At 42.2% G+C, this 25,769-nt stretch overlaps 1 protein-coding gene across 6 annotated transcripts in view; it reads left to right on the top strand.

The window, feature by feature from the left end:
* Positions 1-19,555: 19,555 nt before the first annotated feature.
* The window catches only part of LOC148029199 (uncharacterized), a 121,383-nt gene continuing 115,169 nt past the window's right edge, over positions 19,556-25,769 (top strand). For 3 of the 6 annotated variants that reach the window (XM_087687949.1, XM_087687948.1, XM_087687946.1), the window contains exons 1-2: positions 19,556-19,848; positions 20,147-20,276. In XM_087687949.1, coding sequence (XP_087544075.1) covers positions 19,804-19,848; positions 20,147-20,276 — 175 coding nt within the window. In that variant the 5' untranslated portion in view covers positions 19,556-19,803. Of the gene's footprint in view, positions 19,866-20,146; positions 20,277-25,769 lie in introns of all 6 variants that reach the window. The other 3 variants (XM_087687947.1, XM_087687951.1, XM_087687950.1) reach the window with 2 other exon arrangements.

Genomic DNA, 25,769 nt, shown 5'->3' on the forward strand with positions numbered 1-25,769 from the left:
GGCCTCCATCACCTTAACCAGTTGATCAGTTTCTTCCCATAGTTTCTTCCCAAGACCGATTCCCCTGAGACCCCATCATCACTGACATGTTCACCCTTTTAAATCACCGAAAATTCATCGACTCAAAACCGCAAGTGTCCTGGAACTAGCACCCATCTAGGAGGGGGTAATCTTATACGACATGTCACCATGCAGCCAAAACAAAGCAGAGGCAGACCAAGGCAGCCCCAGTCGGTATTAAGTGAATGAAGAAGCTCATTTGGAATAGTGTAGGAGAAGACAAGCTCAGGAAAAAAAGAGGGAGCTCCACCTACTTTGGCGAAGTCCTGTCAAGGATGAGGGAGGCCCTGTCAAGGATGAAGGATGCTCTCTCAAGGATGCTAGAAAGCAGTAAAGATTCTAGTAAGGTGCTCAAAAAGATCGAAGACAGGCATTGAATATTCTAGCAAGACTTTGTCAAGGATGAAGGAGATCCCCCAAGGGTTCTCGCAAGGAAAGCGTGAGGTGCAATGTAACTCATTTTATCAGCGTGCCAAATGGACATCGATGAAGGGATAATGCAACTTGAAGGGAATAGGGAAAAGCCATGTTAAGATCATGTCATAGCAACTGCAGAGGGCAAGAGGACAGATCTGTCTAACACTATCATCAAATTCAAAGACAGATCTGAAGACAGATCCGTCCACCCGCCATTCTCCAAGGATGGATCCATCTAACACCATCCTCAAGTTCAAAGACTGATATGTCCACCAGCCATTCTCCAAGGGGAGATTCATCTAACACCATCGTCAATTTCAAGGATAGATCCACCCATCCACCTCTCTCCAAGCAAGGATCTGTCCAACACAATCTTCAGTTTAAAGGACAAATCCACCCACCATCATCGTCAGCGAGGAACCAGGCCCCACACCATCTTCAATTTCAAGGGCCAATCCATCCAACCCCATCCCCCACAAGGGCTTATATAGAAACTCAAAAAATCCATCTAGTTACACCCATCCCACCTTCCAACTACTATCCATCATTGCCATGGAATTGACACTAGGCTAGGAGGGGGGTAATGTTAACCTTAGCACAAGAAGAAAGCAAAAAAAGCGGAAAAGCGCAAGTCAGGGCCTAGAAGAGGTGACCGAGAAGGAAATCAAACACAATGAAAGAAGCAAGAAGGGAAATGGCCGAAAGTGCAAGGGCAAAATCAAAAGCTAAGTCAAAGACAAAAGTGCATTCTTAAATGGAAGGCACCCCTAAACCTTTTTTTAAAAGAGCGCCGGGCTCCCTCTTGTGCAAATTGTAAAGGTTGATGGGGGTAGAAAGAAAGCTAGGAAGATAGGAGGACAATGGGAAAAAGGGCCTAGTGGCCATGTAAAAAAGGGGATAAGAGGATGACCGTCCAAAAGAGATTTAGGGTTTTGTATATAATGTTGAAAAGTAAATGAGGAGCCCATTCTTTGGTGTGCGGCTAAAGTGGTCTCTTCTTCTCCTCTTGTCTTCTCTTCTTCTTGCTTGCTTGTGCTTATGCTTAAGAGAGGGAGTGTGAGAGGGTGAGGGAGTGATTGAGTAATGGTGAGGGACCGTGGTGGAGAAGCTCTCCATCTTCTCCTCTCTTCGTCTCTTCTTCTCTTCTCTCATCTCATACACGTGGCTATGGAGGATGGAGCAAGGTGGAGGATTGAGGATGCTTGAGCTTGCATCTCAAATTGTGGAGCTATCAGAGGGCTTGAGGGAGGAGGCTACTCCATTGAGCATCACGGTAAGCTCACTACACTCATAGGATAAAAGGTGCATCGACTAGGTGAGAGATAGCCATTTGTGCTCCCACTTGAAATGCTTGAAACACTTGAAATAAGAAGCGGTCTGTGGGTCTTGGCGGTTAAGCGTGAGCTCACCTCTACAATTCACAAAGCCATCATCAATGAAATAAGAAGCGGTCCATTGGTCTTGGCGATTAAGCGTGAGCTCACCTCTACAATTCACAAAGCCATCATCAATGAAATATGAGGAGGCCCCAAGAGTGGACTAGGACTTTGAGGAAAGGGTCTTTCTCGATAGGAACATCTTGACTGTGATGATAAGGAAAGTTTCCATAGGTGTGGCTAGAATCAAGAGACCCTTTCTTATATCAAGGTTTCGGACATCCTCATTTTCCTGCTCAAGGGTGATAGCAACAATTCTTGGGCTTCTTGCCCTCTTATTTGGGAAATTCAGGGTGATGTGTCAAGGGTTTCCACAATATAGGCATAGATGATTCTCTCTTCGTCTTTGTTATTCTTGTGGGGTTAAGGGCTAAAATTTGGTATTATCTAGATGAAGCAAAGTTATCCATATTTAGAAGAAGTACACGTGAAGGTGAATGAGACATCCTTTGCGTTGTGACTGCAGGATGTAGCATAATTGAGCACAAGGACACCGCACTTTTGGTTAGTTGGTAGCTATTGGAGTTGCGTGATGAGGACGGTGTACTTTTCATGGCCATTCGTGCGGTGCTTACCACGATTGATTGCAATGGTATTAAGGCAAAGTGCAAGAGGAAATCGTGCGAATGGGTCACGGTGATAGGTCTAACCATAGGCAAGACAAGCTCCCTAGGTATGTCCTGCCCTTGATGTGCCTTGACAATTATGGGTGATGCGAAAGGACGAGGTGACTAGGGATAGAGCCAGTTGACCAAGGTCACTAGATGTACCTAATTTGAGGACCCCTAGGTGCTATACTGTGATCATGGGTGCTTCTTATCTTTTCATCTCTTTTCTTTTCTTTTCTTTTCTTTTTTCATTTTTGTGTCCTTTTTTTTTGCCTTGCCTGAATACAACCATTGCAATATGTTGAGGTTGTCAGTCTTTCAATGGGTTGGAAAATGTCAAGCTTCAAAGGCTCAGGAAATGGATATTACAGCGATGATTGTGCCCTAGCCTCATTGTTAGAGAAGCAATTGTTGAGATGGGGAGATACACTTGAGATTTTGCAACCCTCTTTGGAATGTGTGATGTTGGTACAATTGAGGTAACAACTGCCATGAGTGCCCAGTGTAGAGTGTAACCCAAAAAGAGAAAGTGGTTATGATCATGCTTTGGGCCATGCGATGTGGGCGATAGGCAAGGGTGATTTTCTATTTTGGCAGCGCGACTTTGTCGCGGCTCTTTGTGAGGTTGGAGGTTTTGCGGTGACTTGGGCATTGAACACTTTTGCACAAAGACCTGCGTCATCATGCATCCACTTGTCAATTCATGAGAGTATATGCAAGTCGCATGCATCAAGTACGACGAACAGCTGCAATCACATTAAGATATTACTTTATCAAAATCCTATGATGCTGATTGCGATGCATATTTTGGTGCTTGTTAAAGACGTGGCATATATTAGCAGTAGGTAAGGAAAGTGTATATTGGTGGGGAGCCTGGCCCTTTAACCATTTAAAGACAAAAAGTTATGGCAAGATGGCCTTGTTAAGCAGCTTATATATCATAGGGGCTACTCTATTTGTACAAGGCAGGGCCGGGTGGTCGGGTGACTGAGGCTGTGCCGGTGAGGGGCTCTTGTGAGGCTGGGTGGAGAAGATGTCCGTCCAAACCTAAATGGTGTAGTCCCTAGCCGCAACTATTTCCAGAATGCTTTTGAACAATGCATCAAATTCTTGCTTGTCTCGAGCTACCCTCTCCTCTTTTGAGCACTTGTGCCTGAGCGTCTGGTGGGGGCCTACACTGCCGGTGTTGCCATGCCCCGTGTGCTCCCTTGAGCCCTCGTCCTCTTGGCTTGGGGATTTTTCAGGCTGGGTCTTGGGCGGTGTCGTTTGGGGCCTCTTTTCCGTGCGTACCTCTTTAGAGTAGGCACGTAGCATTCTGGTGGGGGCGCTAGTGCCTTATGCTCCCTCCGACGGTGAAGAGCTTCCTTATAGGCCAGTTGCACTATGTGGTCCATGACTGCTACCGTAGGGGAACCTTAAAAATGTGAACCAAGGGTTAGGCCCTGAGGCACGATAAAACTATTCGCATGGGAGGGATTACAGAGTGGGTTATTAAGTGCATATGATGAGGAGGGGAGAGGTGAGACATGCAATGTTTGTTGTAGAGGGACGGCCCCTGTGATGATGTTCGTTTTGCCTCCATCCATTAGCAAATCTTGGATTATGCTAAGTTTCGTGGATTGGTTGTCATGGAGTGGGGCAAGGCTCATCCCCGGAAGGATAGACCGGAATGGGGAAAGGTGTATAGAAAGGGACAGTGCCCCATCTACACCATTAGAGATGTTGGTCAGGGCTTCCTATGGCAGTAATGAGGGTTGCATGCCCTCCACCTGGAGGCAAGAATGGTCACACGATTTCTAAATGTGTGGTGAGAGGAGGACCTGAGGAGGTCAGCCTGTCAAACCCAACTCTTCTCCCTACACTTGACTATCATTGCTTATGTGTGTTGATATTATCTATACAGGGTCACAAAATTCCTTGTTTATTTATATACATATTTATGAATCCATGTCACTTCATGAGGATAAAAACCAATTGTAGAACTCTGGATTGTACTGGAGTGTGGCACACGCATCCAGTACTCATGGCAGCTTACTCAATAACGATAGATATTTTGCAATATCGAGTAGCATGGTACCTTGTCCAAGTCTATTGGCAACATGTAACTCCTCCTCAGTGAGAACCTTATCAACCAGAGAGTTCTCTTGGCTAGTTCTAGCTAAGTCCGTACTCTGAATTGCAGTCAACAATCGAAAGAAAGTTGGTGCCACATAGGTTGGGTCTCCTTGAGACCGCCATTTGGCCAATCGCTCCTCTGAGACTGCCATAATTTGGGCTCCTAGTTCGGTCATTGCAACACGGTTTTCAACCCAACATTTTTCGAATTGACTTTGACCCTTTGATTGTCGCTTTAGTTACTCTATCTCTAAGAGATTTGATTGGCAGAGCACGTCATTGAATGTTATAGTTAAGCGTAGTTCGTCGGCTTCCTCGTCAGAGGTAAGTCACATGCATTCATGCAGGAGCCTATCATAGTGCTCGTCAAGATGTTCTTGCTCTTCCCAGGATAGGGAAAATGGCAAGTATTCTTCAAGCTGCTCCTTAGGGAATGCGCCCATGTCTGCAAGGACATAGACATATGTGAACACTTTGAGCATAGCATCCAACTCAGTTAAGCATTCGGCGACACTTCTATGTTCAACAAGGGCTTGCTCGGTTGCTATCTCATGCAAGGTTCTAGGAGTTTCCCTAGGCTTTAGCATAGCTAGGGGATCAGGCCTAGATGAGCAAGATTGGTCAACGCTAGGATTGCTTATGCTCTTGGGGTTTGTGCATTTTTCTTGAGGTTTTGCTGCTATTGTGTCATGGTTCTCCTCGGATGTGACTGGCATAGTCTTTTCACCCTGTTGTGACACTATTGTATCCACTCTTGATTGGTCAAAGCGAGTTCTGTTGTCGGTGGATTCAGTGCTGCAAGCAACCGTTGATGGTAATGGTTGCTTTGATTTTTCAAAGCACATGGATGTGTCTGAGGTTTACCGCTGCTGTTAGGAGAGATGCCAATGGGTTCATTGGTGGATGGGCTCAATGCTTTATTCCTTAGCTCTTCGGCACTCTTGGTCTCAATCTTCTTGGGGTCTACAACCACTTGCAACTGCTATTGTTATTTTCGTTGTTTTGTCCTCTTTTTCTTGGGCAATTGCAATGTCTCCTTTAAGGACTCAAGACCCTAAACTAGGTTAATCGTTGATGTGCTTGGTTGGGCCTTAGTACTCTCTTTCTCTGGTGTGCTCTCATGGGACTTAGCTGCGACTTGTTGAACAGCCTTGCTAGGTTGATTGGTCAAATGCATCCTCTCCTTGGTCACCTCTTCGAGAAATTTCTCCTCAATCCTAGACCTTAGGTGCTTTGGAAGTGCTGGAGGTGTCAAGGATGTTGGTTGCGACGCCTCTTCCATGGGTGAATTGCTAAGGACATATACAGCAAGGGGTGTCGTCACGGCCAAAGGCTGTGATTGCTGTGATCCCTAATTGAAAGTAGTAGTAGCTAGTTCAATGGACCGGCTACTGTTAGTAGATTGCAGTATCAGGTCCTCAAGTAGATTGGAAGTGGTTGTGTTTTTTGTTGCCCTTTGAGCATTCACTGGTGCAGATCGAGCCTCAGTTGACCTAGCCACGGTGGGTTACGCAGGCATGTCTTTGGGTCGAGAGCTATGGGTGGTGTCATGTTCCACCTCTTGGACATTTGGAAGCTTAGTTGGAGATAGAGATTGGGATTGAGCAGCTACACTTAACAACTATTGTTGTGCTTCATGTGTCCGTTTAGGGAAAGAGGGTGTAGGAGACTTGGGACTCCTAAGTGGCTCCGATACTAGCTGGAAGATTTGCTCATGGATGTTAGATGATTTTACCACATGCTTTGTTGAGCATTTAACCTTGCCATGAGCAATGTTATGCCTATGATGCATGTTATCCTCTTGGGAAATCAAAGGCTCCTTGGGAAATAGTGGCTTTTGTGTATCCTCAATGATTACATCTGATATCTACTTATCAAGCATGCTAGGCTAAGGATCTACCCTTCGATTAGTCCCGTTTGGTTTCTTGATTTCGACCATGAGGGGCTCAGTCACTCCAATGTCTTTGACTCGAGACTTGGTTTTTCGTTTAGATTTCCTCCTATGCTTCTTTGCTCTTGATATGATCTGGCCTTCAGCTGATAGAGGAGGTTTAGCAGGGGGTTTTGGTATCAAATCCATCAGCTACCTGCGTAATACCCTTGAGCACATAGCAACGCTTTGGATATCCATCTCGATGTTGTGCTGGCTCTCCATTGATGCCTTTGTCTATAAGGCTTGGGCTTCTTTTGTGGTCTTCTACAATATTTTTAAGTCCAAAGCATGCCCTTGGCATTGGCTCCTGACCTTCTTGTTTCAAGCATGGCCTCGCTCACTGGTTCTCTTTGTTCAACATGCGCTTCTATCAACTCTTTCAACAGGTCCTTGCTCTCGTTACTAGGCTTGCCTGTTATGTCAACACCTTCCTTGCCTTTCCCTCGAGGTTCGATGAGGTCACCCTTGCTAAAGGTTGTGATTATTCTCATACCCAGTAGTGTTAGGTGTATCCTCTATGTTACATAGTCAGCCTCACACTTGGTCACCCTTTTGAAGGGTCTTCCTAGGAGGGTTTCCTTTCCGCAATCAGCACTATTTGGAGGAACATGAAATAGGATAGGCAAACTCTTAGTTTCAATTGTCGCAAGGATTTTACACTTCCCTGTAAGTGCTCGTGGGTGTCCCTCGTAAGGACTAAGAGTTGCATTAGTTGGTGTGAGCTCTAGTTGGCCTAGTAGAGTTCATGCTTCATAGGTCAAGATATTAAAATCTGTTCCTTTATCAATTAGAGCATCGATAGTGTGCTCTCTTTTCACGGTGAGTTTAAGATAAGTAGGTGGTACTATGTCTTTGTCTTCAGGGTCTTGGCTTGTAAATTTAAGCCTTCTAACAAAGTCCCTTGAGTCCCCAACTACACAACCAGATGTGGATTATCCATTAATGTCTTGGATCGTCTGTGCAGTGTTATTCAAGGTGCATCTATCATCAAGACTGCCATATCTAGCCATCCTCACAGTTGTAGCTTGATGTTGTTGATTTTTGCTTTGAGTAGATGCAGTCCAAATGCAACACATACGTGTTTTTACGGTGTGGCCTTTTTGCCCTTGTTGGCTAGGTTGGCCCATTGAGGTTCTAGGGTCTCTGTTTATCTTTGTTCAGGTACGGGCTTTTAGTTGCTCTTTGGCAAGCGCGAATCCATGCTTGTGTAAAGCCATGACTACACTAGGATCTAATTTGGAGGACCTGTCCACGACGCGCATTTTCTCTCCAACCTACTTGGGGGAGGTGAGAAGGGGGCAGAGCCCCCTTTGCGAGGGTTTTGGGGGGCAGTTCCCCCTCATCCCGCAGGGCCTTTATGGTAAACACCATGCGCGATTTGAAGGACCATTCGTAGCTGAGTTTTGAACTACTTGCTCTAGATTTCAATCTAGTGATAGGTCTATGAAGTGCTTTCGGCTCTATATGGTCTCTCGGTCAGTTTCAAGGTCTACAGGTTAAGATTTGAAAAAATCCAAATTCGGCCCAACAGATCCAAATTGCAGGGGCCAAATGCCCAATTCAGCCGAGGGCCGAATGTAACTGGTTAGAATGTCAAATTCGACCAGTCCAAGTGTGGTTGTTTGAGGACCGAGTGGGCCAAGGGCTGAGTCAGGTGGGCCAAGTCAAGTGGGCCGAGGGTGGAATGGTGAATTCGGCCAAGCCGAATGTCAACTCGTCCGAGTGGGGTTGGGCCGAGTCAGCAAGGCCGAGAGCCGAATTTCAAAGTTGGTCTGAATGCTTCACTCAGACGAGTCGAGTGAGAAGCGTCTGATTATTAGAGGGCTGAATGGCCAAATGGTCCGAGGGCCGATTGGTCGAGTGGTCCGAGGGCCAATTCTGGGACTCGGCCCAGAATCGCCATCACTCGGACGGGCCGAGCGTGACGTGATTTTTGTCGGACTTCAAAGAATTCTTTGCGCCGAGTGATCAAGGGCTTCCTACCTGCTGAGCACCTCCAAATCCAAGCTACTCATGTAGGGGAAGGTGTGGAATTACCTGGGCTGGGCAAATACCTCCTAGATGACCAGATCGAAGCAGGTCCACGCGATGAAGCTCTCTCCCTCTCTCCTGCTCTCTTGAAACCTGCAATGCAAAATGTGGCCTTTCTTGCCACTCCTAGCTTCTTATCACCCTGCCCAGGCCTGCACTCATCTTAGTCTTGCTCCCTTCACCAACATTTAACCCAAAATTTCATTTTTTGCCCTTCTTTTCCATGTTTTAGCCTGTTATACAACAACAGAAAACCCTACTATTTGTTCAAATGTTTTGCTCCTATCCTTCCTAACTGCAAGAAAAAATCATAAAGAAAATACCTACACTGCTCCATCATGCTTTTCCAAGTCCAAAAACCAAAAACCTACTTGCTTAGGAGATTGAATACCTCTTCAAACTCCCTCGCTTCCTACCTATCTATCTCAAGCACCGTTTCGAGGAAAACCCTGCTTCGATGCTCAATTTGAAGCGCGCAAGTGCTCAAGGCCTGAATCCGTTGGTCTCGGCAACGGAACCAAAATGTGGGAGCTTTCGCTCAATCACCAAGACCCACGTACTGCTTATTGCTTCAAGCGTTCCAAGCCGAGCACTAATGGGTGGCTACCTCTCACATAGTCGACGCGCCATCCATATCTATGGGTGTAGTGAGCTTACCTCCATACCGATCGAGTTACCTCCTCTCCGGCGCACTCCGGTAGCTCCACGATCCAAGTGCAATCTTCAAGAAAACTCCATCCTCAAGCTCCACGCTCCAAGCTCCATTGCCGTGAGCAAGAGAAGAGAAGAGAAAAGAGAAGAGAAGAGAAGAGAAGAGAAGAGAAGAAGAGAGGAGAAGAGGGAGAGCTTCTCATACCCTGTCCCTCACCCTCACACACTCACTCCCTCACACTCTCATACTCCCTCTCTCAAGCACAAGCTTAAGCAAGAAGAAGAATAAGAATAAGAATAAGAAGAAGAGACCCACTTTTGGCCACACACAAGAATGAGCTTCTCATTCACTTTTCAACTTTATATACAAAACCCTAAAGTGGTCATCCCCTTATCCCCTTTTTTACATGGCCGGCCGTGGCCTAGGCCCTTTTTCCCATTGTCCTCCTATCTTCCTAGCTTCCTTCCTACCACCCATCTACCTTTACAAATTGCATGGGTGAGAGTCTAGTGCTCTTTAAATTAAAGCACGATGTGCTTGCGCTCTTTTACAAAAGTATTGACTTGCACTTTTTTTTGTGTGTCTTTTTCCTTTATTTAGGACTTTTCTGCACTTCTTGTGTTTCCATATTTTTCTTGGCGCACCTTCGTCTTTCATTTCACTTTTGCCTTGGCCTTTGTTTTCTGCTTTAGATTTTCCAAATTTTCCACCTTGTTCTTCTTACGGTTAACATATATGCTTCCTGTAATTTATGATAGCATTGTACAATGAGAGCTGACAGTAGGAAAATCCCAATATTCAAAGTCAATCACTGATTGTCAATGCAAAACCAACATCAAGTGGGCATCAACAAGCATGTAACAATCAAACTAACATGAGCCAAAATCCAAGCATGTTAGACAAAGTCCATCAGTAAGGTCGGTACACTCCCAATCAACAGGGAAAAATATGCATACCATTGCCAAGACCTGGTGTCTGCTCAATGAATACAAAGCTGAATCAACCCAAGTACATCTACATGGACCAAGGTATATCAACCATACATCATCCACGAGGAGATCCCAATCTCAAAGATCCAAAAGCTCAATATGCATAACCCACACTACTTAATGTGTGATAAGCGTACAAAAATGCTTCCACTGACACAAAATCCATAAGTGTCAGGCAAATAAGCTCAAACAAAGCATGTAAGAGCACCACTGATGGAGTATCCAAGATCATACATCAGTAAGATATCCAAAGCATATAAGTGGTCAAGTATCCAATGATAACATCCAATGTCATGAAGACAATCCCAATCAATCTTTGACGAGCCAAAGCAAGATGAAACTAAGCTCTAGAATATCCAAAGTCAAGCCCAAACAAAGCTCCAGTAGTATTCCAAGTCCAAACAATGTGACTAGCATGTGTAGGTAACTGAAGCATCAAGCATGTACCAACGGGTCATAGATAGACCATAGGTATAACCTCTTTCACAAAGCATGCTAGTGCAGACCAATGTCAAGTAAATGCCAACCAATATGGAGCTCAAACAAGGCTCAAAATACATTCCAGAACCATCCAAAGCATTTTCCAACCTTCATTTGCATCCCAATAGTCATATGAAACAGTCGGAAAGCACTTGTGACCAATAGACAAAGCATACAATGACTAAATAAGCTTCATCCTTAGAGTGTACAACAGTGATTTACTATGTAAAACTAGTATTTTAGGTCACTAAATTAGCTCCCAATGATGGCCAATCAATAGGCATACATTGCCCTAACTTTCGGGGACCATTCGAGACCAATGGGGAATCAAATGTCAATGTCGAGCAAGCATCAACATAAAGTGCTGATGTAACACTATTTGTGGCTGCGTGCGGACTATGGAAAATAGTCTTGGACTCCACAAATCAATGCCAATGATAACCACCAATGCCGAGCATCAAGGGGGTGTTTCCAAGTGCCAAATAAAGTGTTTTCAAGCTGCCAATGAGTGCCAAGGGAGGTCTGAAGTAATTTTAAAAAAATTGCAAGTCTTTAAGCTATCCCAAACAAGGTTGATGTTGCTAGGTATGTTGCTGGTCCATGTCGCATTAATGGGGTGGAAGGGGGGACTCAAGTAGGGCCTAAAGAAGGCCTACACAAAGCCTTGTCAAGTCTAATCAGGTAGAAGCCAGGATATGAAATGGGGGAGCTCCAATCGTTGGAGTTATGGCTGGCCCCTCCTACTGTACCTTGCAAACTGAAATAAACACTCAAAAGAATGCTTCAATACCTTTGAAAGAATGCCATGAGGGTACTAAAATGGATCGGGTAGGTACTCGGGAAGTCAGGGAGTGATTGGAACTCAAAGGAGTTGGATATGGTTGCCGAGAGAATGCAACAATGGTGTAAGGATTCAAATGAATGCTAAAGGTGTCATGGACCAAGCTTGAATGCTCAAGGAACCATGCTCTGATACCAGTTGAAAGGTGAGAATGATCAAAGCTTGAGCAAGAGCAAGAGAGAGAGAGACTCACAATGCGGGAACTCCAACAGTCACAATGTTTGACCGACCTTCCCTTTATTCATCTGTCACTAAAAGAATAAAGAATAAAGTGACGGTGACGGGCTACCACTACCTACAGTGTGCAGGCGCGGGTAGGTACTGTCAATGTAGTAATACACGGGCGGCTAGGCGGAGGAGCCTTTACCCCCAACAAATTTAAGAACACATTCTCTGTCCTCAAGAGAATAGATTGCTAATTAGGGATGATAGTGGACCAACTCTCACTATAAACCCAACACATCCCTTTCCAATAAATGTGTATTTGACCCATTGAGGAAACTCATCCTTAGAGGGAATTTGCCCATGAAAATCATGAAAAATAATAGCCATAGCTTGAAATACTCTAGATTGACCAAGTTCCTTCATGAGGATTGATTCTCACTTGGCTTGTCTATTTGGTTGAATGCTTTGGGCTTTAAGGAGGATCTATTTGTTATTAAGGAAAATCCTAAATTGACTTGTCAATTCTCAAAAAGAAATCAAATTTTAGAAAATTTGTGGGATTGTAAGAAATTAGGTACTTTTGTAACTAATTTTTTTTTAGTACTTGTTTATGTCAAAGAAAGTGGACTAAGACACGTATGCCTTGAGAAACCACCCTATTTGCCTTAGGGCTTTGATCTCTATATGACATTTTCCACTACAATATTTTGATGTCTTTAACCTCAATCAGGCTTGATCATAGCTAAGATGGGCAATGTGTCCTTATTTCTTTGGAGGCTAGTTATGTAGATGTTTTCATAGAGGTAGACTTAGTATGTTGATGCTTATTTTAGGACATTTCCCTTATGAGAAAGAGAATACTTCTCATCTCTTTGTCCAATACACATGCGTTAGAAACGTGCGGAAGAAGATACACAAATGGCACACTACAATTGGTTCCTAATTTCCATAAGTATTGAGCTAGGTCACATGGTGCTTAATATTAAATTATTGCTCAAAATAGTCAGCTTTATAGGGCTTGGTGCAACACCAAATAATCTATAAAGGAGTAGAGAGAATAATTTTGCAAAATTTTTAGATAAGAGATGAGAAGCAATGTTGTATTATTGATTGACCACTTAAATTAAGCCTACTTTGTTTGGGGTCCATTTCCATAAACTCTTTGTAATTTTCCACAAAGTATATACTCTTGATATGGCTTATTTTGCAATTACTTAGTACAAAATGTGGGGAACCAAACTCTTGAGTTTGTGGTCTATAATTCCCTACTATGCTATGTAGGAAACAAGATCCCAAAGTTATATGGCCTACAATTCTCATGTAATATGTGGGGAATGAAATTCTCTAGTTATGTATAAGGGATTCACACATACATGCCTATGATTCCCTAGCATGAGATGTAGGGAATGTAGTTTCCTAGTTATACATAGAGAATCCATATATATCTACCTAGGAAAAACGAGAGAATTTCCTACATTTCAAGAGTTTTCCTACATAGGAACTCTTCAAAAGCTCCTTGTGGATAGCAATAGTTTTGGTGGAGTCAATGGACGACTGCAACATGTAATGCTTAAAATTTAAAATATTATTATTATTTCTACTAGTATTATTCTTTTAAAAAAAAGCTCCATGTGCCTCACCTACTAGATTCAACTTTACAATCATAGCCTTGTTAAGTGTACTTATTCCAGCCATATGAAAATAATCTTCAAGGGTTTTTATCAAGACTTCAGCATGAGTCTCAACATTGGATCCTTTTCTTGTGAACTCAAGCAACTTGATTTGCTTCAAGGCTAAACTTCTTTTCTTGGAGTGCATCATCCATGTTGATAGAAGGTGTTTGATAATCAATATCATATTATTTAGGCTATTTCCTTAAGATAGCTACAACTCTTTTACTCTTGAATTTATAAGTCAATATATTAAGGCAACATATGTATAGATTATTACTAACTTATTCATTTTGGTCTAATACCACATATAACATGCATGGTTGAGAAGCCCTTAGCAATACAATTTAGTGGTCCATCAAGAGATTTTCCTAAGTGACACTACTCGGTACTCCTTAGAATAACACAAGATTTGTCACCTAGGTTCTCTGGAGTTCCCTTCACAATAGAAGATTCTTGCAGTAACCTATTAGGATCAATTGAAGGAGTGGTCCATTGCTCAAAGGAGGATTCAAGTGCTGAAATTTAAAGGTTGTACAAGAAGATTTACCTAATCGATATGATAATCAATCATGAAGTTGGCACTATCTTTGCTCATGTATTTGCTGTATAAGAGCATGGAGGCATCGATGTTTGTAATGAAGGAGACCTAGGAGAGAGAAGGAGAGAAGGGAGAGACTACAAAGAGGAGAGAGAATGAGGGAGAAGATGAGAGAAGAAGAGAGAGAAAGACTAGCAAAAGAGAGAGAGAAAGAGAAGGAAAGCCATGGAGGCTGGAAGGAAGGGTAAAAGAGACTTGATTATTGATAATGATACCCTAATTGGGTCTCTCAACACCTTAAATACCCCGTCAGTATAACTAAGTATTCCCATGCTAACCCATGTCCTACCTATCTATCACCACTCTTTTACAGTCCATCTCCACCTCGAAGGTTTTCGCCCTCAAAAACAAAAAAGAGGACGTATTGGTATAGCTCATAGGGAAGGGGGGATGCAAAAAGTACTACTATGTTTAACATTACAAAGGAGAATATAGATATGGAGAAGTACAATCTCATGGGTCATTGGGCCGCAACATGTGCAAGTTGATAGCATATAAGTTTGGCCACCAATTCTTGACAATTAGGGGGTGACAAATAATGGACAACATGCTGTCCAAAACAGGCCTGCTAGAGAAAATTGGTCATAACTTCCTATGGGCAGCTCCGACTGAGGCGTGTGACATGTCAAAATAAATCTCATGAAGCATACTTTTAGCCTATATAGGTGGCTTTTGATTGTCATTACTATTCTAAAATAGTGAGCTATTTGCAAGTTGTCCACAATGTAGACTAGGGCAAAGTTAGCTAGTCCTCGATCAAAATTGCACCCTTGTAGGGGGAGGCTACACCTGTGAAATGCTGATTTGTCAAGCTTGTACATCCTATCTAAATATAATGGTCATGGACCACTGATGCATTAGTTTCTAGCTACTTAGTTGATTGTATAGTAAATAGAAGGCTCCTCCTGAAAGATTACTTTGCATACCTCAACGACATGCTTGTGTTGCTTATACATATTCTCCTCATGAAAGATGGTATCATGGCTATGGATGACCTTTTGAGCCTATGGATCCCATAGGCAATAGACTATCTTACTTACATCCCCATAATCAAGAAAGATGCATTTCACTGACTTAGGATCCAACTTATTGCATTTGTCCTTGGATAAATGGCAAAAAGACTCACATCTAGAGACTCTAAGATGCCCATATGAGGGAGGTTTTCTAGATCATACCCTCACCATACCTCCTCTGCAATGTGACAACCAATAGAAATGCATGGGGATTTTTTATTGAATGTATAGTAGTAGTATCCATCTTAGCCCAAAAATATTGTGGTAAGCTTGAATAACTAAGCATACTACAAACTCTTTCCTAAATGGTCATGTTTATATGCTTAGTAATACCATTATGGGGTGGGGTATATGGAGCAGTCAACTGATGCTTAATAGCCTTCTCATTACAAAATTTCTTAAATGTTTTAGAATCATACTCGCCCCCATGGTTAGACCTTAGGCATTTTAGTCTATACCTAGATTGATTCTCAACAAGAGTAAGCCAACATTGAAAGGTAGATAAGACATTTGATTTCTACTTAATAGGATATGTCCAAACCTTACGTGATATAATAATCAATGAATGTAACAAAGTACTCCATGCCACCCAATGACTAACATGGCATGGGACCACTTATATCAGAATGTGCAAGAACCAAAGGCTTATCCATGTGTATAATGCCAAACTTCTTATGAGAATTGCATGTCTGCATGCCATAAAGACAATGGTCACCAGAATCAAAACATTTGTAATCAAGAGGCAAAAGCTATTGCAAATGAGTAGCATTTTCATTTCTTGTAAGGATGTGCACCAAAAGCGATGATGTCATAAAGGTACATGTGGTATATTAGCCATAGCCAAAGCATGGTCAAGAGATCTAGATACAAATAAAGGATAAAGGCTACCGGCCTTGGCACCTTGAGCAAAAACAAGATTCCTATGGGTAATCTTCCATGTGAAATCACCAAAAGATACATAATAGCCTACATCATCTAACTATTTGATAAATAGAAGGCTTTTGGTCAAAGTCATTACATAATGTATATTATGTAGAGTAAGAGAGTTGCCTAAAGAAAATTGCTATTGTACATCCCCAATACTAACAATATCCAATGCCACAATCTCATAGAATCTATTATGGCATTATAGGGCTGAATCTATTATGCCACAATCTCATAGAATCTATTATGGCATGATAGGGCTGAATCTATTATGCCACAATCTCATGGAATCCCCCGAATCAAGCAACCAACATTGAGAATATATAGATAAAATATAAGTCATCTAAGAAGCATCTAGAGAGGAAGTTGCTAAGATGTACTCATTATCTAACTCAAGCTACACTACATTTATCCCTTCAATCTTTATAGTGGACTCATGAGAGTCAATGATGTGATCATCAAACTTTCCTACACTTTGTCCTTGCTTTTTCTTTACACTTATCATCACATATCTTATGGCACTATGGTCGAATATGACCTTTCTTCCCATAGTTATGACATATCAGAGAGAACTTATGACCACGGGACTTACTATGAGACTGCCCATAAAATTGAGATCTTTGTGAGTCTCTACCACGATGATCATTACTGCCCTTACCATCATATCTGCCCTTAACAGTAAATCCATAAGAAGTATGGGTTGCATCTATACTCTTTGTGTTTACCTCCTTTATGAGTAAAGCACCCTCAACATCCAAGAGTTTCAAGCCATCGTTAGGTATATTAGCACAGGTGGATGTACAGAAAGTGTCCAATGACTCAAGAAGAATCACAAGCAAGAACAAGGGAGGTAGGCTATCCTTGAACTTGATGCTGTGTGAAGTCAATTGGCTGAAAATTGAATGGAATTCATTCAACTGTGTGGACACACTAGTCCCTTCCTTCATGTGAAGGTCCATAAGCTATTTCAACCAATGTGTCTATGATGCTAAACTTTGCTTGTCATAGAGATTGCATATATTTTCTCATAACTACCAGGCATTATCCTCAGGTGCCACAACATTAAAATAAACATGTTTAGACAATGACATTATAAGAGTGGATTCACATAGCTCATCTAGCTCATCCAATCATCCTGATCCACATTGTTGGGCTTTACACTCTTGTTTTTCAACGGCTTAACTTGCTTCTTTTGGACCAGTATCTACCATACTTGCAATGGTGGTATATGGCTTCAGTAGATTGGGGACATAAGATAGAAAGACTAGTAGAATCTAGATGAGCATGCTCGAAAGTTCTGTAGCTAGAATGCCCTTTATTCTATTCATACATTTTAAAGTATGACTTGCCCAATGAAGGCTAAAACTTTGGGTTTGTAGTTAATTGAATAAATCCTTCAGAAAAGATATCTATACGGAAAATGTAGTAGCATGTGCATTTTTCTTCAACTTTTTAATAAAATGGGGATTTGAGCCCTAAAATGAGCATTACTAAATTCTTAACTTAGGAAAAGTTTCCTTGAACTATTGACAAAGCTCAATTATGCCAATGCATAGAAAAAAGGCTCTCAAGGAATAACATGCATTGATTAAGTGCTTCACATTGAGATGAAATAGGATATATACAAAGTTATCCTTTCTAGTTACTAAGTCCATTTCATGTTAGTTTTGAAAAAATGACATGACCTCATTTGTAATCTTTTATCTCTCTTCTCCATATTGACTATAGCTATAGTCTTATCTTTTCTAGCTTGCTTCACCCGAGCTTCACCCTAGTTTTTTGCCACTACTCCCTTTTCTTTGTGGCCTTGTAACTCTTTCACATCTCCTTACACTATATCTTGTCTACTCAATAGTATAGTTGTCCCTACACTACCCTTGCATTGACATCATCAAATGTAAAAAATGCATACATTACATGCACTTGCAATAAAACACCATGAGACATCAATTGAAAGATCATTCAAAAATTTCTTAGCACTAGACATCATTGTTGTGGTGTACATCATTTAGCAAGAGTAGCTATCATTTGTAGACCTATATTGCATGCAAGTTGATAAAGATGAAGGATCATACCCCTACTTGTGATGAGCCATATAGCATAGAGTCCTTTTGAACTATGACCAAAACTCAAAGAGTCACATCTTACAAGAGAGTTAGATCTTGCAAGTGAGTCTATTGAGACAACCACAATAAAGAACTGTAAACAAGAGACACCGAATATTGGTAAGGGAGAGCAAATGGAGGTACTACTCAATCAAATGGTAGAGCTTATAATCATAATATGCTAGAATAATGTAGAGAGGTAGAATTATTTGTCTAGTAGGATACACCACGATGAAGAGAGGGATGAGGTAGTTAGAATTGCAAAGATTAGTTGGTTGTTTCTAAGGAATAAATACTTTTACAAAATCTCATAGATAAATTTATCCCACCAAATTTGCAATTTAAAGGTTCGTTTACAAGCACTCAAAAAGAGATGTTAAACAACATTGCTTTTTAGCCCAATCAAATATATATACAGTCAAGATGGAAGCTTTTGAATTTGAGTTGAATCCCCAACCTACATCATAATTTGTAGTCTATAATCCAACAACTATAAATGGAATGTTTTACATATCTTCAAGCATCTTTAATATACTTACCCACCAATCATGTGCACAAGATAATAAAAAGGTTTCCAAAGATCCTTTTGTAATTTGAGCATGTAGTTTGACACCCTTGAATTCATTTTTAGAAAAAATAAGTACATCAATTCATCATGGCCATGTGGGTGTATCCTACAACTATAATAGTCCAAGGGACAACATTGCAAACTAGAAGCTCATCAAATACATCTTGTGCTTTTAGTAGAGCATCATATTAACTAGAATTTCACAAACATAATGATAATCATGAGACGCTTCTATGACAATCTCTCTCAAAATATTGGCATGTATTTCCTTGCCTTCAACCTTGTCCAATTTCTCCTACAAACCAACAACTACATACATGTTACTCATGTTTACATTTGATCCAAACATTTGCATGCTTAGTGGCCCATCTCCCAAGCTCTACACTAGTTTCTTTATGACTATGCTTATAGCCGTGTGAAATTGGTTTGCATGGCTAGAAAGATAAAACATGCAAATGTGGAGTTTTGGAGCTTCGATTTGATGATGCACAATATATATGCACATATTGCAAAAGTACATTAGTCCTCTATTAGCCATGTAGGATTGCAAGCAATAGCAAAACAACAAATGCGACATCCCTTGGATCTTATGCTCAATGCACATTTTCCTTGAATGTATGGAAAACCCTTTTAACATTTGCGATCTTAGGATATCCAATGATTATTGCATTCCAAGACCACATCCCATGTTTGAGCCTGATCAAAGACTTCTTTTGGTTTTGCAAATGCATCAAGCTTGGCAGACATGCTCAGTAATGCACCATACCATGATTTGTAGAAGCCCCAACGGAAACGCTATTCCCTTTTATGATAAAAAGGATGAGGATTAAAGAAGGTGCCAAAATGCACCTCAATCTACTTGCTGTACTCCTAGAAAATGTAACAAATATTTCATGTGGCATTAACCTTATAATTTGTATGTCTCATTCTTGCCCACACATGCCATCTCTATGCCATCTTCATATTAGGCCATGGTTATCATTGCCACACATGCCATCTCTATGCCATCTTCATATTAGCCATGGTTATCATTGCCACACATGTACATCGGCCTCCATTGGGTAAGAAGCACCTGCAAGAATGCAATATTCAAACGTGATGGTGATGGTGGTGGTGGTGGAAAGTTGCTGTGCGGCATGACCAAACATGATGGCAGATGCGATGATGGGGAGACCAGCGTGAGTTGCTGCGGGCAATGGCTGCCACAGAGTTCTCCTCCGGCGACGGAGCGGTCACCTTTGTAATCTGTCAACCAACGTCAATACTCATATAACGCTCTCTTTTTATTTCATTGGTCTCTGACCGTTTGCTATCATCTCGTATCTTCTCTTTTGAGAGAGAGAGAGAGAGAGAGAGAGAGAGAGAGAGAGAGAGTTTCCTTTGGGGGGTATTGCACAGTATTGGGTTATATTAATGTATAAAGAAGGCCATTTTCAGAGTGTACACAGCCAATCTCTCTCTCTCTCTCTCACACACGTGCGTTTGAGAGAGAGAGAGAGAGAGAGAGAGAGAGAGAGAGAGATTTGCTTTATCAACAGGTTACCCTGCAAAAAGTTGGAGTGGATGCATGGCTACGAGCCCATGGGAAGACAGTTAGACCCGAGTTAACGAAGAAGCAGAAACAAGAGCTTAAGGAGTGCTTTGATCTTATTGATGCAGATGGATCAGGTTGTTGCTTTTCTGCAAAATTCTTGACAATTGTAGTCTCACCTCAATTGCATATGTTGCGTAATACCTGATGCAAGATGACTTAGTATTGGTAGTATATTCAAAGGAGTGTTATACATTTGCTCTTGTTTTTCTGTGATGTAATCAGGTGGCTCATCTGTAGGCTCTTTTCATTGAATGGAGATACCAGCCTAGCAACTATTAAGTCATTTCAAAGGGAATAACAATTTGGCCATTCATTGTTGCCGTTGACCTTTAATAGATCACATAGGGAAAACAGGGTCTCAGTAATGTGACAACCCAGGTGTTTATTTGGTGGACTCGGATCTAAGGGAGGGTTGTGCACTCATTGATGCTATTCTTGAGGCAATCTTTTTCTCATAGGTTTGCAGCTGACATGCTTCTTCCATTTTTCATTGGCACCTTTTACCAACACCCATGGTCCACCTCCTCTTTTAGCATTTATGTGACCAAGAGAGGGGGCCTAGCTCCTCTTCCGTCTTCAACATCGACATAATGGTGGGAGGGATGCTTTTGCTCATTGTATCTTCAGGTTTTGCTCGTCTTCTTTTGTCTTGGACATCGACATCCTTTTCTATCTCACGTGTGAGTCTATGCATGCTAGATAGGCTGGGCATTTTAGTCTGTATTTTAGGCATTCTTTTAGTGATTTTTGTATGGCATTTGTGGCATTTTATGCCAGTTGACCAGCTGGCATATTTGGCATATTTTGGGCCTATTTATTCAAGGGCTCCTCCTCCTCACTCAGCCATCATCATTCTTCAGGTGGTCTTCTTGTTGGGGAGAAGAGCCGATGCTAGTGCCCATGCAACCAATGACTCACTGTTGTACACGTCATTCTTGTGTTTGGTATATGGATTCCATTTCTCGAGCACATCTCTGAGTTCTCTTCTTTTGCAGAGTTCTTTTGTTTTCTTTCTCTCCTATCTTATTTTAGCACTTGTCTATGCTTCCATTGCTGCACCGCTTTTGACATGGTACTAGATTGTAGGATCTAGGTTCCTTTTACGATTTTTGTGCTAATTACAAGTCTTTCTCCCTCATGTTGATCAAGCCTACGTTTTTCAAATCAACACCCTGCGTTTTTAGCCTACGCTTGGATTTCAGCCTGCAATTGTTCATTTGCTGCATTACATGCTCACTCAACTTGTGTTTTCATTTTCTGCCCCTATGCACGACTGTTTGTATCGGCTGTTTTTGCCAGTTTTTGACTGGTTTTTCTTTATTTTGCAGTAGTTAGCCTTCGTTTCTGATCAGATTTTTGGTTACGCTACATATGAATTCTCACTTTGTGAAGTCTTTGCTGTTGGTTTGGCTGTATTCTCTCTCTATATACCTTTTATTCTCTATCTTCTCTTCTCCTCTCCCAATGGCCCTTCCGTGTACTTTTACAAATGATTTTTTGCATGGACCTGACTATCTTACCAGGAGTGTTGTGATGAAAGCTTGGTTTGTGCAGAAGTGGATTTGGAACATTGTATGTTATGTGGAGTTATTCCTTGGTCTCAGTGTTCTTTTAATCTTTTCCAACGATTTTGAGGAGGACAACCATGAGGAAGCTGTGCTTACATGGGGTTCAGACGCACTGCTTTGGTGTATTTCTAAAGAAGTTCTACTGGTGGTTACCTCGTGCAGGACATCACTGGAAATATGGTCGAAGCTCTAGTTGTTGTACGAGGCACCTTCCCCCATGCGTGCTATGATCCTTTATGGATAGCTTCGACCGATAAAGTGAGTTGAAGGACATAATTCAATCATTTTTGCTTCGTGTTCCACAGGTATAGGACCAGCTTTGACACATGTAGAGTCTGCCCTTCTAGAGGCACCTCTAGTGGGAACAATACTCTACAACCTCCCCTCGGAGTTTGATGGAGTGGTGAATGCTTTGTAGGTGTATATATTCTCTACACCTGCAAGCTTTACATATATGTTCTTGATGCTGCTTGAGCATGAGGCATCTTTGCATTTATAGGGAAGGCTTTCGTCTCATTCTGGAGGTTCCAATGAGGCCTTTATAGCTTCAGAGAAGCATGATAGGAAGAAGAAGTCGAAGGCCCAGTGTTATCATTGTGGTAAGAAGGGCCACTTAAGGAAGGACTGCAAGGAGTTAGTAGCCTCACGGAAGAAAAAGGAGAAGCAGAAGAAGTGGGATGCGGACTCCTCCCCATGAACTGAGAGAGGGTGTTAGCAGGATTGTTAACTCATGTGTGAGTCTATGGATGCCAGATGGGCTGGACATTTTAGTCTGTATTTTAGGCATTATTTTAGTGATTTTTACGCGGCATTTGTTGCATTTTATGCCAGTTGACCAACATTAAATGTTGGCCAATCAGTTGCCATATTAGGCATATTTTGGACCTATTTATTAAGGGGCTCCTCCTCCTCATTTAGTCATTATCATTCTTCAAGCGGTCTTTTTGTTGGTGAGAGGAGCTGGTGCCGGTGTCCGCATATCGGTGACTCATTGTTGTACGCGTCATTCTCATGTTTGGTATATGGATTTCATTTTCCAACCACATCTTTGAGTCCTCTTCTTTTGCATTGTTCTTTGTTTTCTTTCTTCTCTATCTTGTGTTCAATAGTTTATTTCAGCACTTGTCTATGCTTCCATTGCTACACCACTTTTGACACTCTTGTGGGTGTAGACCAAGGGAGTAGTCGGAGTGCCATGTCCACTGGAGATGGATTCCAAGTATTGTAGCTGCTAGTAGGAGTTGGAAACAGTCTTTGAGGCTGGAGCCGGTAAGTGTACTAGTTACTACACGAAAGTGAGAGCAGTTGGTCACATGCTACAATCTAGAGCTGCAGCACAGTCGAGAGGAAAAAGTCGGATGTTGGCTATTTCACTCATGCCTTACTTATGCCTACACTCACATAGGAGTGTCGCTGATCAATAGGACACTGGGCCATTTTTTACTCTCAGTAGGAGAGGTTTTTTTCCCCAGACTTATGGTACTATTTCGTATGTGCTTATGACACACACTTATGGGCACTTACCATGTTCGGGTGTGAACACTCCCTACAACCCTAAGGTTTAAGGGTTGTACTTTGTACTTGCATTCTACACTCTTTCAATCTATTGCATTGGGTGTCGTGCTTCACTCTCATACTGTCTACTCAGTTTCTGTGTTGAGCTTCGATCCTGTTCTCTCTCACATTTGGTATCAGAGCATTGGCTCTGCTCAGCTCACAGCCAAGGCCGTGTCCAGCTCAGCTGAGGCCCTGTTCAGCATTTGGGACTCTCTGCTCAAGTTCAGCCTCAACCTTCCGAAGGAGACGCCCTGCTCCTCTACTTTGCGTAACAGTGCCTTGTCTTGCAGCAGCTCGATTTGCTTCTCCCCATGTCAGCACAACAGACTATTGCAGAATGTCCCGCCAGCTCCCGTCAGTCACACTGCCTCTGGCAACCCCTGTCCCTTGGCCTGATTGCCCTTCCCGCCACACTTGTCCTAGTGACGCCTACTTGTCCCGCTCGTCGTCTAGTAAAGTCGCCCTGGGTGCGCCGCCTCCAGCTCCCATTTGAAGTGCTGTTTGCTGAGCGCCGCCACTCTCCGCTACTTCCTGCCTTGCGACTTGACCTCTCCACAACCACCGTTTGGCCCTTGGGCCGCCCGTCAGCACCACACTGGCACCATCCGCATGTAGTCAGGTCAGTGACAACCCGTCATTTCAAAGGTATTTAGAAAAAAAATCTTTCACCTTTTTTATTCCAGAATCAATTTTTGGAAGAGGGGGTTTCTACCCACGTAGGCACAGAATTCTAGATACATGTCTGGGACACGGTTAATGTGAATTTCTGGGAAAATTCATCAGAAATTTTGGGGCTTTTATGTTTTTTGAGGACATTGGCACATGTACTGCAGTTATAGTCATTGATAGACTGGTTTGAACAAATCTGGGGCAACAAATTTTGGGGATTTTGCTGGTATAGTATCGTTGAACACTAATTGCACGTGGGCTGCATGCATTATAGACAGTTTTGACAGAGTGCACCTCTGTACATTAATTGTAGAAAGTTATTTCTTGCAATTTCTGGAAATTTTCAGATTTCTAGTGTGGTCCTGCTTCGACATTGCTCTTTTGCTCTTTCTTGGTAATTGATAATCATGGCAAATCAAGGAGGAGATGTCTTCACCTATGTATCCAAAGAGGACAGACTGGATGGATATAACTATTCACTTTGGTCCTTCATGATGAAGAATGTACTTGTGGCAAAAAATCTTTGGGATTATGTCAGTGGAGAAGAAGCTTGACTTGGAGTTGTGGCTCCAATACTCTTCCTCCAGGAGGACATGCACAACGGGCATCTCAGCTTGCTCCACTTCAGCCACTTCCACAAAGATCAACAGCTCAAAAAGCATGGGATACATGGGATGCACAGGCTTTGCCGCTGATTGCATCGGCAGTTCAGCGGTCAATCATCCCCCACATTCATTCAAAACTTTCTTCACGAGAAGCTTGGCTAAATTTGGAGCAGATGTTTGCAGGCAAGAATGAGACTCGCATCTCTTTCTTAAAGAAAGAGCTAGAGACATTGAAAATGGATGAAGGTGATTCTGTTCAGGATTACTTGAACAAAATTCAAGACTTGTGAGAGCAACTCATGAATGTTGGTGAATACTATTCGGATGCACAAATGATATCTACCACTTTAAACTCATTACCTCCTTCGTACTTGGCTTTTCATATGGCCTTAAACCTCACCATGAGGATTGCTACGCAGCCAATTACTTTTCTTCAGTTAATCAGTTTGCTTCTAGAGGAGGAGCAAACAAGAAGAAATAGTGGTGTGGATGCTATAGCCTCTGAGCATGCTTTTATGGCTAGATAAAAGGGCAAAGGCAGCCAAGTGAAGAATGCTTCGTAGAGTTTTGGAACTTGTGGCACATCGTAGACAAATAAAAAACAAGGGAGCACGCAAGCCAAAAAGGCCAAATGCCATTATTGCAAGAAGCCAGGCCACTACATTATTAAGTGCAGAAAGCACATTGCCAAGGAGAAGAAAAAGGAGTCTGAATGTTTGTTTCTGATGCTTTTTCTACTGCTATTGAGTCCGCGTCTTCTGTTGCCAATAGGGACTATTGTTTTTATACATGCACTTATGACACCTCTTGGGCAGATCGAGCATTTAGCTCTACTGAGGATGCAGACACTTGTTTTTTGACAGTGATGCTTCTAGGCATATTACATCTCGCAGATATTTATTTGCATTTGTTCATGCAGCTCCAGTTGGCAAGTTTGTACAGTGTGCCAACAATGCATCATACCCTGTTCGAGATATTAGGGAGATTGTGCTCACAGCCATTGATGGCTCTATTCTCCGCCTATAGGATGCTTTATTCGTGCCAGACATAAAGGAGAATCTGCTCTCTATTTCTTCTTTGGCATGTTGTGGATTGCAGGTCACATTTGATTATGATAGATGCATGATGAGAGACAAAGAACACATGACTTTGGTCTTGACAGGCACTT

This window comes from Lygodium microphyllum, chromosome 11, assembly GCF_053477565.2.
Source record: "Lygodium microphyllum isolate KBCC chromosome 11, Lygodium_microphyllum_v1.1.10, whole genome shotgun sequence".
In the NCBI taxonomy this organism is placed as follows: domain Eukaryota; kingdom Viridiplantae; phylum Streptophyta; class Polypodiopsida; order Schizaeales; family Lygodiaceae; genus Lygodium; species Lygodium microphyllum.